At 36.1% G+C, this 16175-nt stretch overlaps 1 protein-coding gene across 1 annotated transcript in view; it reads left to right on the top strand.

Annotated features, from left to right (window-relative positions):
* LOC150094345 (proto-oncogene tyrosine-protein kinase ROS-like) overlaps window positions 1–16175 on the top strand; it is a 719271-nt gene that overhangs the window by 450800 nt on the left and 252296 nt on the right. The window contains exon 26 of the mRNA XM_090412445.1: window positions 8803–9113. Within this exon, the coding sequence (XP_090268571.1) occupies window positions 8803–9113 (311 nt within the window). The remainder of the gene's footprint in view (window positions 1–8802; window positions 9114–16175) is intronic.

Genomic DNA, 16175 nt, shown 5'->3' with positions numbered 1-16175 from the left:
TAAATGTGTAGAATTGGAATTTTTAGTTAAGAGTGGGATATGTAGAATTACAGGTATGGTAAGTAAGACACGTTTAAGAGATTGCTTGGATCAGTCCCATGGCATGTGAAACTGCAGTGGTTGGATGTTGATAGTGCATGGGAAGTAGTAAAAGAGTGTTTGAGGGAAGTAATAGCAGACTGCATACCTAGAGCCAGGACAATAAATCTAGAGGGGAGTTAAATGGATGAATACCAACATTAAGCTGGAGCAGAGTTACAAAAAAAAGAAACACTTGTGGAGGAAATTAAAGGAGAAAGGTGACCAGCAGACACGCAAGAAGAGTAACCAGTGTTGTAAGAAAAGCAAAAGCAGAGTATGAAAGGAAATCGGCAGTGCAGTACAAAGATATACTACAAGTAAAAGAATGTTTATGGCAAAATGATTTTAATGAATGCCGATGGTAGGGAGGTAACTGAATCAGTCAAAAAAGTAGAATTACTAAGTGAACACTTTGCAAGCATATATTATCCAGGTGATGATATTTCAGGAACAAGAAAGGCAAAGTCATGTGAGAACTGAGATATATGAAATGGAGGCACATAGCATACTACAGAATAGTAATATGAATACAGCTGTGGGATTGGATGGTATACCAGCTCGAATTTTACACGAAGCTGCTAGGGAATTGTCAGTGCCCTTGACTATATTGTTTAATCTAAGTCTCAGCTCTGAGTTAATTCTGAGGTGGTGGAAAGAAGTGAAAATAGTTCCATTGCATAAAGGAGGATCCAAGATTGACGTAGCAAATTACCGACGGATCAGCATATCAGGAGTTGTCAAAGTATTGGAGAAGTTGGTTAAGAGCAAAATACAGGAATTGATAGATGGGAATAGGATGGGGGGGGGGCAACATGGTTTTGTGAAGGGTAGGTCATGTCTCAGTAACTTGCTCACATTTTATAATACATTGACAGCTGAGTTGGATAAAGGTAATGGATTTACAGTGATACTGCTGGATTTTGCAAAACCCTTTGACTGAATACCACATGGAATTCTAATCAGTAAACTGCAGCACATAGGGATGGATATAGAATTGGTGAGGCGGTTGATGGAGAGATATCAGAGTGTAGTTTATTCAGGAATAGAGCAAAAAAAAAGGCCTGCGACTAGTGACATACTGCAGGTTTCTGCTCTTGGACCGCTACTGTTCAATTTGTACATTAATGATATAGGAAAGGATCTGAGAGGAACTGTTCAGTTGTTTGACAGTGATGCAAAGTTGGGTAGAGCAGTAATTAATACAGATGATGTTAAAATTTTGCAGTATAATTTGGACAGATTGGCAGACTGGACAAAGGAGAATGGATGTTGTTTAATGTGGCATAGTGTAAGGTTATGTATTTCTGGGTGAAAAGATTACCAGCTATACCTGGAACTGTACTCCAGGAAATTGACGAAGCCAGAGATTTGGGAGGTATTAGTGGATAGGGAGTTAGTTTTAGGGGGCACATAGTAAATGTGGCTAAAGCAGCTCATCAGATTATTTGGTAACTGAAGAATACTTTGACAAGCAGGTTATTGTTCTCTTTATCTAGCCTTTATAAGATCCCATCTTGACTGTTGCATGTAGATCTGGGTACCAGGGTTTCTTGATGAAGAAGAGGTGGCTTGATAAGCCCCCATCTTGATTACTGCATGCAGATCTGGGTGCCAGGGTTTCTTGGCATTGAGGAAGAGGTGGAGAGGATCCAGAGGCGAGTGACCAAGATGGTAGTAGGTCTATGGAATGAACCTCATGAGAACAGGTTGAAGATTTGTGGGTTATAGAAAAGTTGTTGACAGGCAGAAAAGGGGTATATGATTGAGACATACAAATTACTGAAGGGCTTTTAAAAGATTAATTCAGAATAAATTTTTCTGAATAGGCTGGTGTTGGAGAACTACGGGCCATCTTTGGAAACTGAGTAACAGTGTCGTTAGCAAGGGTGTTAGAACCAACTTTTTTGCTTGGAGAGTGGTGAATGAATGGAATAGGTTGCTAGAATCTGTTGTGGGTACCATTACTGTGAATGAGTTAAAAGCAAAGTATGATAGATTCTGCGCAAACATTGGATAGCACTTATCATGATGTTTAGGGCCTCCCTCGATGAGTCTAGGGACTCCACAGAGTAGCCATAATAATAGTAAAAGGCAATCATATTACTGAAATTAGAGCATTCCTTAACAAATTTATGCTGATCCTCACAGATAACATTACTCTTAATCTGCCCAATTTTGTACATAATCTCTCATTAATTTTCTTCCTTCCATTCATTGGGCTCTTTCCCAGTAGCTAGACTTTCATTGGACAGCCAGATCAATGGAGCTCTCTTAAAACATATGGTAAAAATCGGTCCAGTCTCATTGCCTTATTAACATTCAGAGTATTAAGTACTCTTGTTCTACTTTTGTCTTCCTTACTATACTAGTCAGTATACTATACTATACTACACATTCATGTTGAAGGTTTAATGGAGTATTGACAGCACTAAGAAAGGATTAAAAATTAATTTTACTGCTTCCAATATTTCATCTCAGTCACTGAGATATCTTTAAGGAGTAGAAATTACACTTGCAACCCACACACGAAGACAGCACAATACTCAGTGAAGCACGTGGGTGTTCTGTCTAAGAGGTGCCCTCTATGGGTATTTGTAGGCAGCCTAGGATGTAAATTGAGACCTCTGACAATTATTCTTTCCAGATTTTGGGAAGTTTTATGCATCCGTATTTGTTTAAATTAAGTTGATTTCTGAAGCACTGCAGATTCCAAAAACAGTCTTTTCTTTTCTTTAAATTTACTATAATGGAGCATAGTGGTTTTCTTCCAGAAGATCCTGTGAGTGGTATCCAATACGTGGTCTGCAAGATCAGATTGACCATAGTCATGATTGCAGACGAAAGATTTGTGTTCATCTAAACAGATAATAGCTGATCTCTCTCTGTCTGTTCAAAGTAAGACTCCTTTCTTAGTCGGCGATAGTCCACATCAACAAATCCATTTACAACAGAAAAGGAAAATAAAATAGTTTATCTTTCCGAATGGTGACCTCTTCTTCACTGAATATAGAAAGCCCACTCACATAGTCGGATACATTCACAAACTTTCCCACCACCACCCCTCTCAACATGGCATTATTAAAACTCTAACCAATAGAGCCTATAATCTTTGTTCCAGTGGAACCTCTCTTTCAATGGAACTCAACTGCATACACAACACCTTCTTATCCAATGACTATCCTGCTTATGGAATTAAAAAAAAAGTAATCAATCCTTCCCCCATTCCTTCAGAAGGATTTCAGAAATGCCATCACCATTACCTACCTCCAGGGCACATCAGAAAAAAGAGCCAAGTCTTTAAAAAAGTACAACCTCTACACAGCTTTTAAGCCCCACCAGAAACTTGCCACGCTTATCCATTCTACCAAACATCTGCTCCCTCCTCTCTATGGCTGTTGTATATAAATGTACCCTGTTACTGAAAGTTGGCTTACTTCAGACAGACAGGTAGATTAGCCACCATCCATTTAGATGAACACAAATCTTACATCTGCCATCACAACTATGGTCAATCTGGTCTTGCAGACCATGTATTGGATACCACTCACAGGATCTTCTAGAAGTAAACGACCATGCTCCATTATAGTAAATTTAAAAAAGAAAAACTGTTTTTGGAATCTGTAGTGGCACTCAGAAATCAGCCTAATTTAAACAAATATAGATGCATGAAACTTCCCAAAATTTGGGAAAAAATAATTGTCAGAGCTCCCAGTTTTATATCCTAGGCTGCTTGCAACTAGAGGGCACATCACCTAGATGTGTCTGAAATTAAAATTAATTTTTAATTAAAATTATATTTTAATTATAATTTAATTAAAATTAGTTTTTAATCCTTTCTTAGTGCTGTCAATACTCTATTAAACCTCCAGCATGATCACTTAAGCCTTAACAGATGTATGCTACACTTTCTTGGCTTGAGTCTTATATTGCTCATGCAACTGCTCCTATCTCTCTCTCTCTCTTTATTCTTTTTCCATAAATCTCTTTTTAATTTTCAGATCTTGTTAGATTTCATTAGTCATCCACTTTACATTAAGATTTGATTTTTTCACAATTTGGTGTAAAGTGGATGACTAATTGGATTCAAGTGGATTAACATGAGTGCATGGGAGTCAGTTAATAAATATTTCTTCACTGGTTCCCATGCACTCATGTTAATTTTTACACCCATAGAGGATGCCAGTTAGGACTATAGGAGCCTCCCTTTTAGAATCAGTCTGTGTTTGTTTTCCTGCTGGTCTACTTGTGTGCATGTGTTTATTATATTTATTTGTATCCAAGAAAATGCCTTAGTGACCAAAGCTAAATACTGGCTTAATAATCTGATTAGGTAAATAAATTTAGTTACTGAATTATTATCTTTAGATGTGGGTTTCTCCACTAAACATACATGAGTGATAATCAACATCCAAGCATCAATAACATCCAAGCATCTAAGACATATGCCTTACAATTTGACATAATTTCTTTCTTTTTGAAATTTTCATGTCTGTTCATCTTCAAAGTTAGGCCTACATGGTCACTCTCACTAACTTGGAAGGGAGAGGAAGAGAAGGATGACATTTCAGATCCTGTGATCATAGGATCAAATCCAAAACTCCTGAACTCTACAAAAATGTTTTTGTGACATTTGTCCATCAAGAATTCCAGAAACTCCATTTTCTTACTACCAGATAATATTTCTTCTTCACAATTTATACTGCTATAGTAAAAATCTCCCATAATTGCTCATTTTGTACTTTTCAAGCTATACTGCCTAAATATTATTATTATTACGGGCAACTCCAAGGATTTGCCCATAATAATAATAATATTTAGGCAGTATAGCTTGATGTTTAGGTCCTCCCTCAATGAGTTCTTAGACTCATTGAGGGAGGACCTAAACATCATGTCAAGAACTATTCAGTTCTTGACGATAACACCAAGGCCCATAATAACTGCAAAAAATTATCACTACATCAAAAACTGATTTTGAGAGAGCTAAAAGCAGGAAACTTGCATTCTGTCCAAATGGCAGCCATGCCTTCTGGGCTCTAGCCAAAGCTATTAGCCATAACTTCTACCCAACATTACTACCATTACTACCACTATTGCATCATTCATCACAGAAAAAGCACATAGCTGATTACAGTAAATGTCTCCCATCCATTCCAAACACTCAACACTGCATTTGATCTTTTGCCATAAAGAGATCAGAAAAAGTTTGCTCAATGGATATCAAAAAGTATCCTGACTCTGGTGGCATTCCTCAAATTATTCTAAAGGTCTGTGCTTTAGAGTTGACTCTACCCTATGCTGCCTATTTACACTATCTTTCTTATTCTGCTGTGTTGCTTAGGTTTTCTGCTGATGTAGTTTCAGGGATACTGTCTCTGATATGATCTTCCTTATATTGTTGTTGTTGTTGTTGTTGATTTAAAAGTTTGTTCTGCATTTTAAGAGTTGAGTTCTTGGAGCAGTTTAGAGTTGTCTTCTATTAAACTGTGTTTGTCTCTCAGTTATTATGTTGATGCTATTTTTAAAATATTTTTACAGTTTGTTGCATTGGCATATATTTGAACTATTGCCAACACAGCAACAAAATAATATATAATAACTATGCAATGTCATCCTCAAATGAGCCTAATACAAGCTTCAAGGATGCATGCAATTACACTATACTTCATCTTGAAATAATATTGATAAAATGAAAAAAGATTTCACTTATTGTAAATATAGCACTGTAAATAAAGGTATTGTAAATATTTTTGTCTTCTTTTTCTCCCTACTACATATTAGGCCTACTGGCCTGTTGCAGAGCTGACTTGAGCTCTTCAAAGTTGTACCCATCCCAAGGATAAGGTGACTATCCCTATGCCTCCTGGTATATCCTATGGCTGTATCTCGTGTTCATAGGGCCGGTTTGCGTGCTTGTGGGAGGAAAAACCCCAGATAAACTGGGGAGAAAAACCATGCTGTCCAAGACCAGCTAACTTGGCTATGTCTGAGAAAGATCCTTAAGCTCCTCACGTCGGCAACAGGAATTGAACTCGGGACACTCCTTTCCCAGACATACGGTTGCGAAGCACATAGCCACTAGGCTAACCGCGCAGACAAATATTTTTGCAAAGAATATAATTACAGCATTAATATTATTAATATTATTATTGTTGTTGTTGCTATTATTATTATTAATTTATGTATATAAATTTATGTAAAAATATTTACTTAGCATTTTTTACTGAATCATTGTTGTGAACATGAAATGTAATAGTAATATTTCACTTGTATGTTTGTAAATACAGTGGTACCTTGAGATACGAGTGCCCCAACATACAAGTTTTTTGAGATACAAGCCATCACTAGGTTGATATTTTGCCTTGAGTTACGAGCCTGCTTCGGTGACATCACAACCACCACTCTGCTTAGATTCCCAAGTCTTGTGCATCATTCAGTTCACTCATTCATTCATTCTGTCATGTTGAGTTTTAATTTTGTGTTTTTTTTTTTGTATGTACAGTTATTTAGTTAATTTTTTCATATAACCATCAGTCCAAAGAAGGCGAGTGTAAAGAATAGTGGTGAGAAAAGGAAAAAGGTGATATCCATGGAATTAAAGCATGAGATAATAGACAAACATGAGCAAAGCGTAAGAGTAATAGACTTGGCAACGCAGTACGATCGCACTACGATATGTACTATTCTGAAGCAGAAGGACTCGATAAAGGCTATAACTCCAGTTAAGGGCGTTAAAATTATTTCAAAGCTACACAACTCTGTCCATGAAAAGATGGAGAACCTGCTGATTTTTTGGTTAACAGGGAAGCAGCTTGCAGGAGACACTGTGACAGAGACTATAATTTGTGAGAAGGCAGCACGAGCCATTTCGCAGATGTGCTGCAGCAGACCCCAGATACTTCAGCACAGGAGGCTTCACAAGAGCAGTTCAAAGCCAGTTGTGGGTGGTTCGAAAATTTCTGAAAAAGGACAGGCATTCACTCTTGTCAGGCATGGTGAGGCAGCGAGCTCTGATTCTAAGGCAGCTGAGGAATTTGTAAAAACTTTTGCTGAATTGATTGAAGCCAAAGGATACATCCCCCCCCCCAACACGTTTTCAACTGTGATAAGACAGAGCTCTTCTGGAAGAAGATGCCAAGCAAATCTTACATAACAGCAGAAGAAAAGAAGATGCCAGGTCACAAGCCCATAAAGGATAGGTTGATCCTCGCACTGTGTGCAAATGCGAGTGGCGACTGCAAGATCAAGCTGCTGCTCGTATACCACTCAGAAAACCCCAGAGACTTCAAGACACGTAAGATTTTAAAAGAAAAACTGCAGGTTATGTGGAGGGCAAACCCAAAGGCGTGGGTCACCAGGCAGTTTTTGAGGCAGTTGGATAAGGAGACATCGAAGACCTTGTCGCCGCACATTCCGAGGAACTGACGATGGAGGAGTTGACGGAACTACACATGCAGCAACATACAGAGGTTCTGCAGGAGATTGGTACAACTGCAGAGGCAGAGGAGGTTATCTTTTCAAGTGAGATAAAGAAAGTGTTGGCAATGTGGGAAAAAAGTTTCGGACTTTATTGAAAAGAAACATCCTGAAAAAGTTGCAACTGGTCGTGCAGCGGTGCTGTTTAATGACACTTGCCTAACTCATTTCAGAAACATTCTAAAAGGGAGGAAGAAACAAAGCTCCTTGGACAGGTTTCTATTGAAACACCCTGCAGATGAAAGTGACGAAAGCATGGCAAAAAAGAAAAAAAAACTAGTGAAGAAGAAAATTAAGTTAAGCAAAAGTGAAGTAAAAGAAAAAATTAATACCATATGCTAATCGGCTCCGCCAACATCTATTTATTTCTTTAGATTCTCTTTTACATGTATGTATGTATTTGGTTTTATTTTGTTTGTATACAATATTTGTTCATTATAAATACATTATTATAAAAAAATTGGAGTGGTTTTTTGGGGGCTGGTAGAAATTAATCTCATTTTAATTAATTTCAATGGGGAAAACTGATTTGAGATACGAGCATTTTGACTTACGAGCTCGGTCATGGAATGAATTAAACTCGTATCTCAAGGTACCACTGTACTTTGCATGTCATCCATCATTGTCAAAAATCAATCAATAAATAAATAAAATAAAAATAAAATACTGTCTTCTCCAGGAAGGACTCATCAAGAGGGCTTCTTCCTGGTCACACAATACCTAAATATCCTTTATAAACTTTCTTTGAAAACAGTTACCAATGATGCACTCACAACATCCACTGGTAGTTCTTTCCACATACTCACCATGCATACTTATGCAAAGACTGGGCCACACGTTCTCTCTAATGAAACTTTTACTCAATTTACAAGGATGATGCCAAGTTCTTCTTTTTATCCCCCCCCCTCCCAGACACACATCTTCCATGATCTGTAAAACCTCACTTGTGTCTGAATAAACAAAAAGCAAATTATTTTATTATGGTTGCACATGTATTTATTCCATTAAGCTTCAAGGATTCAGGATGATTATTATTATTTTCATTAGTCAGTTATTCACATAAGCTCTCTCCATTTTTTATCAGATTATACCAGCCATTATTTGATTCTCAAGAATAAATCTAAAAGATTATGAGATAATAAATGCCACTGCATCACTTTAGCTTCTATAAACATTTGAATTTTAATAATAAATTGTTCAGTTCATTAAGAAATTATTATTTCTCAGTATATTTTAACATTTCTGCAGTCTCCTGTTGTGGACAGCAGTTTATGATTCTGAAGTTGGTCAACTGATGTCTTGTACTACACGTGGGAGAAACATAAAACCATTCTTTTTTCATCATTCCAAGAAACATAGGAAAGACCGAGCAGCCGAGGAGAAAACAGATTGTAATTGTCCCACACAGCCACTTGTAGGAAAAGCTATTGCTGTTGACCATTCATCTTCAGAAACATCAGTATTATGGGTAGATGGACAATATGGACATATTTATTCCACTGACATGAAAGGATGTTTCTGCATCTTAATGGTTAATGCAACAGAATCAAAAGATAATGGTAAGTTTCCCCTTCTGATTTTTTTACTTCTTAATTTTTTGTATTAGATTTCTTTTGTCTTAGAGAATTAATAAAGAAAAAAAAAGGTTAATAATTCCTCACTAGATTTCTATTATTTAATAGTAATTACAGTGTTTCCTAGTATCTGGTTCCTGAGGTGAAATATTGAGTGTTGTTCAATAATTACTTCAGACATATATTGAATGTTTTTTTTTTCTGTAGTTTAAAATAATAGATCAATTATTTATTATTTCTCTTTGGAAAGCGACTTCAAGATGCTTATTCCAAATTATTTTGGTGACATTGTTTCTTATGTAGTGCATCATTTTAGACAACAGTCTAAAATGTGTATCGTGTATTTTTCATTAGTGCATCATGTATTCACCTTTTTTCTTCTGCTGTAATGCAGTTTTATTTTTTTAGAAATATGCACTCTTGCTCAGCTTCTAGGTAAGACCACTCAATCTTCTCACTTGCAATAATATGTGAGATATCTATTTCATTTATACTGCAAAAATCCCTTATTAAGTTGTATATTTCTTTCACATTTCTTCTCCTTGAGCTATATATAGATATGCACCAAAGTTTGAACTTACTTTCCCATTCATTGCACTATCCTGATAATAAACCTTTCAGAGTTAGAATCACTATTTTCTGGTATTAAACCACTCACAAACAAGTCAAAAAGAAAAATGTTTTGCTCTGATATCTAGCTATTGTATCCAAAAACAGTATTTCTTTCTAATTCAACTGTGAATTTGATTTGAGGATGAAAGTGATTCACGGAGGTCATGAAGTCTTCTAATTGGGTAGCAGAACTGGGCCAGATGATAAAAATATCATCTATAAATATCAATTTTTGGTTGTGTTCCTTGATATGGGAGGACTATTTTTTCAAACCACTCTATGAATAGGTCAGTTAATATAGGAGAGAGGAGAAAGCACATATCTAATTCTTTATGTTCAAAAAAACTGTTTCAAATTTGAAAAAAAAGGTGCTATTAATGCAATGTTTAAAAAGGTCCATGTGTCCAGTGGGTATGATGATGATAATTTTATCATCTTACTTGGTTTCACTACCGAATTGGAATATTTCATTACCTTCCTGAACAAAATTCATTCTCAAATTCACAGTTGAATTAGAAAGAAATAGGTCTTTACCATTTTTGGATACATTAGTACATTAGTTGAGATATCAGAGCAAAACACTCAACTTTTCAGTTCACAGGAAACCAACTAACACAGGATGCTATCTACATGCAACTTTTCATCACCACCCAACATAAAAAATAGGCATCATCCATTCCTTATGAGATAGAGCATATAGAATTTCCAGAATATAGATAAAAGAAACCAAGAGTTACAGTACCTTAATTTCAACCTTCCAAAAAACGGATACAACAGAACATCATCATCAAATTCCTGACATGTACTCTCAAGGGGTGTACAGGATATGATAGTACTACATGAAAAATTTACATCATTACTAACTTCTTATCTACAATTTTTCTCCAGATCAGTCTGTTACTTGTCAAGACTCCAACATTATCAGATCTTATATTTCAATCATCTAAGGCACTTTGTGCCATATCAATCCACCTATATCTTGGTCTTCCTCTGGGTAGTTTTCCTGCCAACCTGGCAGAGAACACGTGTTTTGCTAATCTGTCTTCGCCCATTCTGTTTAAGTGACCATGCCACCTGAGATTAGCTCGGCTAACGCATTCCTGGATGCTGACAATGTCAAGTTCTTTCCTAATATCCTTGTTTTTAATATGATATTGCCATTGATGCCATCTGTTCACGCCTATAATCTTTCTCAGGACTCTCATATCTGCAGTCTCTAGTCTTTGGTCAAGTGTTTTACTTCTGACCCAGCTCTCAGATCCATAACTTAAAACTGGTTTGAACACTGTCTTGTATACAGCTAATTTCGTGTTCCGACTAATTTCTCTCTTATTCCATATGAATTTATTTAATTGACTGCCTACTATACCAGCTTTGTTGATTCTGTTGTCTCTTTCTATATTTAATTTACCATCTTCAGTAAAAATCATGCCTAAGTAGCTATAATGTTTTACTTGTTCCACAGGTTCCCCTTTAACAACACCGTTGACATTTTCAACAATTCTACCTATTTTTCATTGTCTTTGGCTTTTAATGCTGACCTTCATATCATATATATTACAACAGTTATTCAATTTAGTCAAGGAATCTTGCAAACTTGTAGCAGATTTATTTAGAAGTATAACATCGTCCGCATAAACCAAAGAGCTGACATTAACATCTCCAATTCTGGTATCATGTTTAATACCACTTTCCTTCATAATGTGATCCATATAGATAATGAATAACAGAGGGGATAATGTACATCCTTGTCTGACACCAGATTTAACATTAAACCATCTTCCTGTACTTCCTTCAATTCTAACTGCTGACTTACAACTCAAATAAAGACTAAGTATTGCTTGATATAATGCCCCATTGACACCATATAACTGTAGCGTATTGAAAGGCTTCTCTCTTTGCACCTTGTCTTATGCCTTTTTCAAATCTACAAAACTTAAATACAGATCTTTGTTATATTCCCATGCTTTCTCAACTATTTGTCGTAAAGTGAAGATCTGATCCTGACAGCCTCTATTTGGCCTGAATCCAACTTGTTCTTCACCAAGCTTTTCTTCCACAATTCTTCTCAACTGTTTCTCAAGTATACTTGCCTAGATCTTGCCAGGAACACTCAGTATGGAAATACCTCTGTAATTCTCACATTCAGTTTTATTTCCCTTTTTATATATGGGTACTATTAGAGCTCTACTCCAATCATCGGGAATTCTTCCCTCTGTCCACGCTTTCTGAACTATGCAGTGCAGTCACTGTAATAGTTTCTTACATGTTATTCTTTTCAATATGAAATTCGATTTTATCCTGCTGAAGACTAAATAGTGATCACTTCCAATTTCAAATCCTCTGTACACTCTGGTGTCCTGCACCAGGGAGAAAACATCATTTCTTGTTGCATATCATCTACTCCTGCTGCCTTTCCACATTTCAAGCCTTTGATGTCTTTTTCTACTTCAAGTATGGATATGTATTCCTGACTGTATACCTGTTGATTGTTTTTTAATACTATGCTATCACTGCTTGTTTCATTTAGAAATTTTTTGAAGTAATCACGCCATACTTCAAGGATATCTTTTTCTCCTGTTTTCATGTCACCTTTATCATCTCTAACTCCTTTTACAGCACTCTTTCCTCCATTTCTAAGCTTCTTCAACAACCTCCAGAATATCTTACGACCTTCTTGATATTTATTTTCTATGTTCTTGCCAAAGTCCTCCCATGACTTTTGTTTCGCTAGTTTTACACAGTGTTTCGCTTTCTTACATTCGTCTCTGTATTCTCTAAGAGCAAAAGCTGACTTATTTGCTAGGAACTTTTGATATGCTTTCTTCTTTTCCTTCATTGCCTCTTTAACTTCCTGTGTCCTGGAAGTCCATGGAGTTCTGATTTTTCCATCCTTGCAAACAACCTCACCACATGCCTCTCTGGCTGAATCAATCAGGGTTTTCTTCAAGGCTTACCACTGAATCTCCAAGGTTTGGTTCCTGTTCTCAAACTCTTTCATTTTTTCTTCAATAATCTTTGTGTATTTTAGTCTACAGTTCACATCTGAGAGCTGCTCAACTTTTATTCGCTTTAAAACTTTCTTACATGTTATTCTTTTCAATATGAAATTCGATTTTATCCTGCTGAAGACTAAATAGTGATCACTTCCAATTTCAAATCCTCTGTACACTCTGGTGTCCTGCACCAGGGAGAAAACATCACTATCAACTAAAACATAGTCAATGAGACTTTTCTTATTCCTTGCCTCTTCTCTCCATGTGAATTTGTGCACATTTTTATGTTGGAACATGGTGTTAGTAATAACCAGTCCATGTCCTGAGCAGAAATCCAACAGGTATTTGCCATTATTATTAGCTTTGCTCTTTTCTCCAAATTTTCCCAAAATATTTTTGTATGTCTGACAGTGATTTCTTACTCTGCTATTTAGATCCCTAACAAGGACCAACTTTTCCTTTTTATTATGTCAGTTGCTTTTTCTAAAGCATCAAAAAATTTCTCCACTTCTACCTTAGTAGAACCTTCTGTGGGACCATAGGAACATATAAGTCTCATTGTCCAATTCCCCAGTCTGATATTTACCCACATCACTCTACTTGAGACTGCCTGCCATTCAAGAAGATTAGCCTCATATTTTGTGTTGAATACTATGGCTACTCCTTCTTTTCCTTGAATGCAAAAATCGGAAAAGGAAGGGAGGAAGATATTGTTGGGATATTTGGATTGGGAGTGTGAAATGAAAGAGGAGATATGTTGTTGGATTTCTGTAGAAAGCATGATTTAGCAATTATGAACACTTGGATTAAGAAACATCCAAGAAGATTGTACACATGGAAAGCCCCAGGGGAGGATATAAATAGTAGAAGAAATCAGATCGATTATATTTTGATAAACAAAAGATATAGAAACATTATAAAAGATATGACAACATATCCAGGAGCAGACTGTGATACAGATCACATATTGTTGTCAACTAAGATAAGGATTAATCTAAAAAAGATAACTACAGGGAAATGGAACAAATCATGGAACATGGAGTGGCTGAAGATACCAAGTACGGCGAATGAATTCTCAAAGAAAGTAGAGGAAGAAATGAACGAGAGAAATATACAAGAAAATGATGATGCAAGTGAAAAATGGAAGATTCTGAAGGAAAGCATAATTACTGCTACAGAATTACATTTAGCTAAAAAAGAGGAGGAAAGAGAGAAAAGAAAGAAACCATGGATGACGGAAAATATTTTGAGGAAAATAACACAAAGAAGAAGAATGTTAGTTAATAGTAAAACAGAGGAGAAAAAAAAGCAGTATAAAGACTTGAGTTGGGAGATACAAAGAGAGATAAGAAGGAAAAAGGAAGAGTGGTTAAATGAAATAAGTAAAGATACAACAGCAAAGGCAGAAAGAAAGGACATAAAAGGTGTTTATAAAAACATTAATATGATGACAGGAAGGAGAAAGATGCTAAGGACTGGAGCAATCAAGAATGAAAGAGGTGAAATTCTGATAGAAAAAGAGAAGATATTACAGAGATGGGAAGAATATGTAAGTAAGCTTTACGAAGACAGGGAAAGAGGAGAAAATCAAAGGAAAGAACATGGTGGGCAGAGACTGTGCATCATGAGGGAAGAATTGAATCTAGCAATTCAAAAGATGAAAGAAGGAAAATCCCCTAGAATAGATGGTATACAGATAGAACTTATAAGGAATATAGGTGAAAAAGGTATGGAAGTGTTATGGCAAATTATTAACGGAATTTATGAAGGACAAGAATTACCAGAGGAGTTTAGAAGATCAATTTTTATCCCCATTCCAAAAAAGACCGGGGTTTTAGACTGTAACAATTTTAGAACGATAAGTCTTATAACTCACACAGCAAAACTTCTGGTGCAAATAATTTTAGAGAGAATTAGGAATAAAATAGAAAAAGAAATGAATGAGGAACAGTTTGGATTCAGAACCAACAGAGGAACTAGAGAGGCTATAACTTGTCTAAGAATTATTGGGGAGAAAACACTAAACCATGGTAGAAAGTTGTTTTTGGGATTTCTAGATTTTGAAAAGGCATTTAATACAGTGAAACATGAAAGGCTTTTTGACATTCTAGAAAATACTGATATTGACTCTTATGATTTGGAAATTTTAAAGAGATTATATTGGTCACAAATAGCGTCAGTGTGTGTAAATGGAGAGGAAACAGGAGAATTCCGGGTGGAGAGAGGAGTCAGACAAGGATGCAAGTTATCACCATTATTGTTTAACTTTTATAGTGAGCAAATGTTTAGAGAGGCACTTGAGGATGTAGAAGAAGGAATAAAAATAAACAGAAGAATCATTAATAACTTAAGATATGCGGATGATGTAGTAGTGATGGCAGAAAGTGAAAATGGGTTACAACAAATTATTCAAAGAATTGAAAACTCTTGTAAAGAGTATGGACTAAGAATTAACACAAAAAAGACCAAGATAATGATAATGGGTAGAAAAATAGGAGATAATGTAAAAATAAGATGTGGAGGAAAGATTTTAGAAGAAGTGGAAAGATTTCAATATTTAGGTAGCTGGATCTCAGAGAAAGGAACTTCAGAGTTGGACATTAGAAATAGAATAGGCAAAGCTAAATTGGCATTTATGGAAATGAAGATAATTTTAATAAACAAGAACACTAAAATAGGCGTTAGAATTGGAATAGTTAAAGCAACAATTTGGAGTATTGCAAGTTATGGAAGTGAGTCATGGACACTAAGAAAGAGAGATATGGAAAGAATTAATGCATTGGAAATGTGGTGTTATAGAAAGATGGAAAAGATTAGCTATACAGAAAGAATATCAAATCAAGAAGTTTTAAGATGAGTTGGGATGGAAAGAACACTGTTAAAGAATATTATGCAAAGAAAGACTAGATTTGCAGGACATCTTCTGAGAGGTTCTTCGGGACACCTGACAAGAACTATATTACAAGGGAAAGTTGAGGGGAAGAGAAGACGTGGAAGACCAACTAGAGAGTGGTTTAATGACATCGTGGAATGGACTGGTTTAAGAATGTTGGAAGCAACAGACAGAGAGAAATGGAGAAGAGCTGCTCATCTGCTGCAACCCTCTTGCTAGAGGATGCTACCGGACAACGACGATTTATTGCTCAGAAAGATCTCACCAGTTTTTGTCTTTTTTGTTTCAGTCACCCCTATTATGTCGATCTGGTACTTATCTAATTCCTCAGCTAGCTCCATTTCTTTGCCATTCAGGCTTCTTATGTTGATAGTACCGATCTTTAACTCTGGTGATGTTGAGTTGGAGTGTGCTTTCAGATTTGTTCCAGTAGCTGACTTTTCTATGTTTGTCCAGGTTCCTTGGCAAAAACAACAGGGGCCTTGTTTAACCAGGTGACGCCCCCAGCTGGCATGAAATTTTGTCATGTTGTACCATCATTTTGTA

Source organism: Typopeltis vanoorti, chromosome 22 (genome assembly GCF_054136105.1).
Source record: "Typopeltis vanoorti isolate ZY-2024b chromosome 22, IOZ_Tvanoo_1.0, whole genome shotgun sequence".
Lineage (NCBI taxonomy): Eukaryota > Metazoa > Arthropoda > Arachnida > Uropygi > Thelyphonidae > Typopeltis > Typopeltis vanoorti.
The sequence above is the reverse complement of the archived record's forward strand: the minus strand, read 5'-3'. Positions and strand labels throughout refer to the sequence as shown.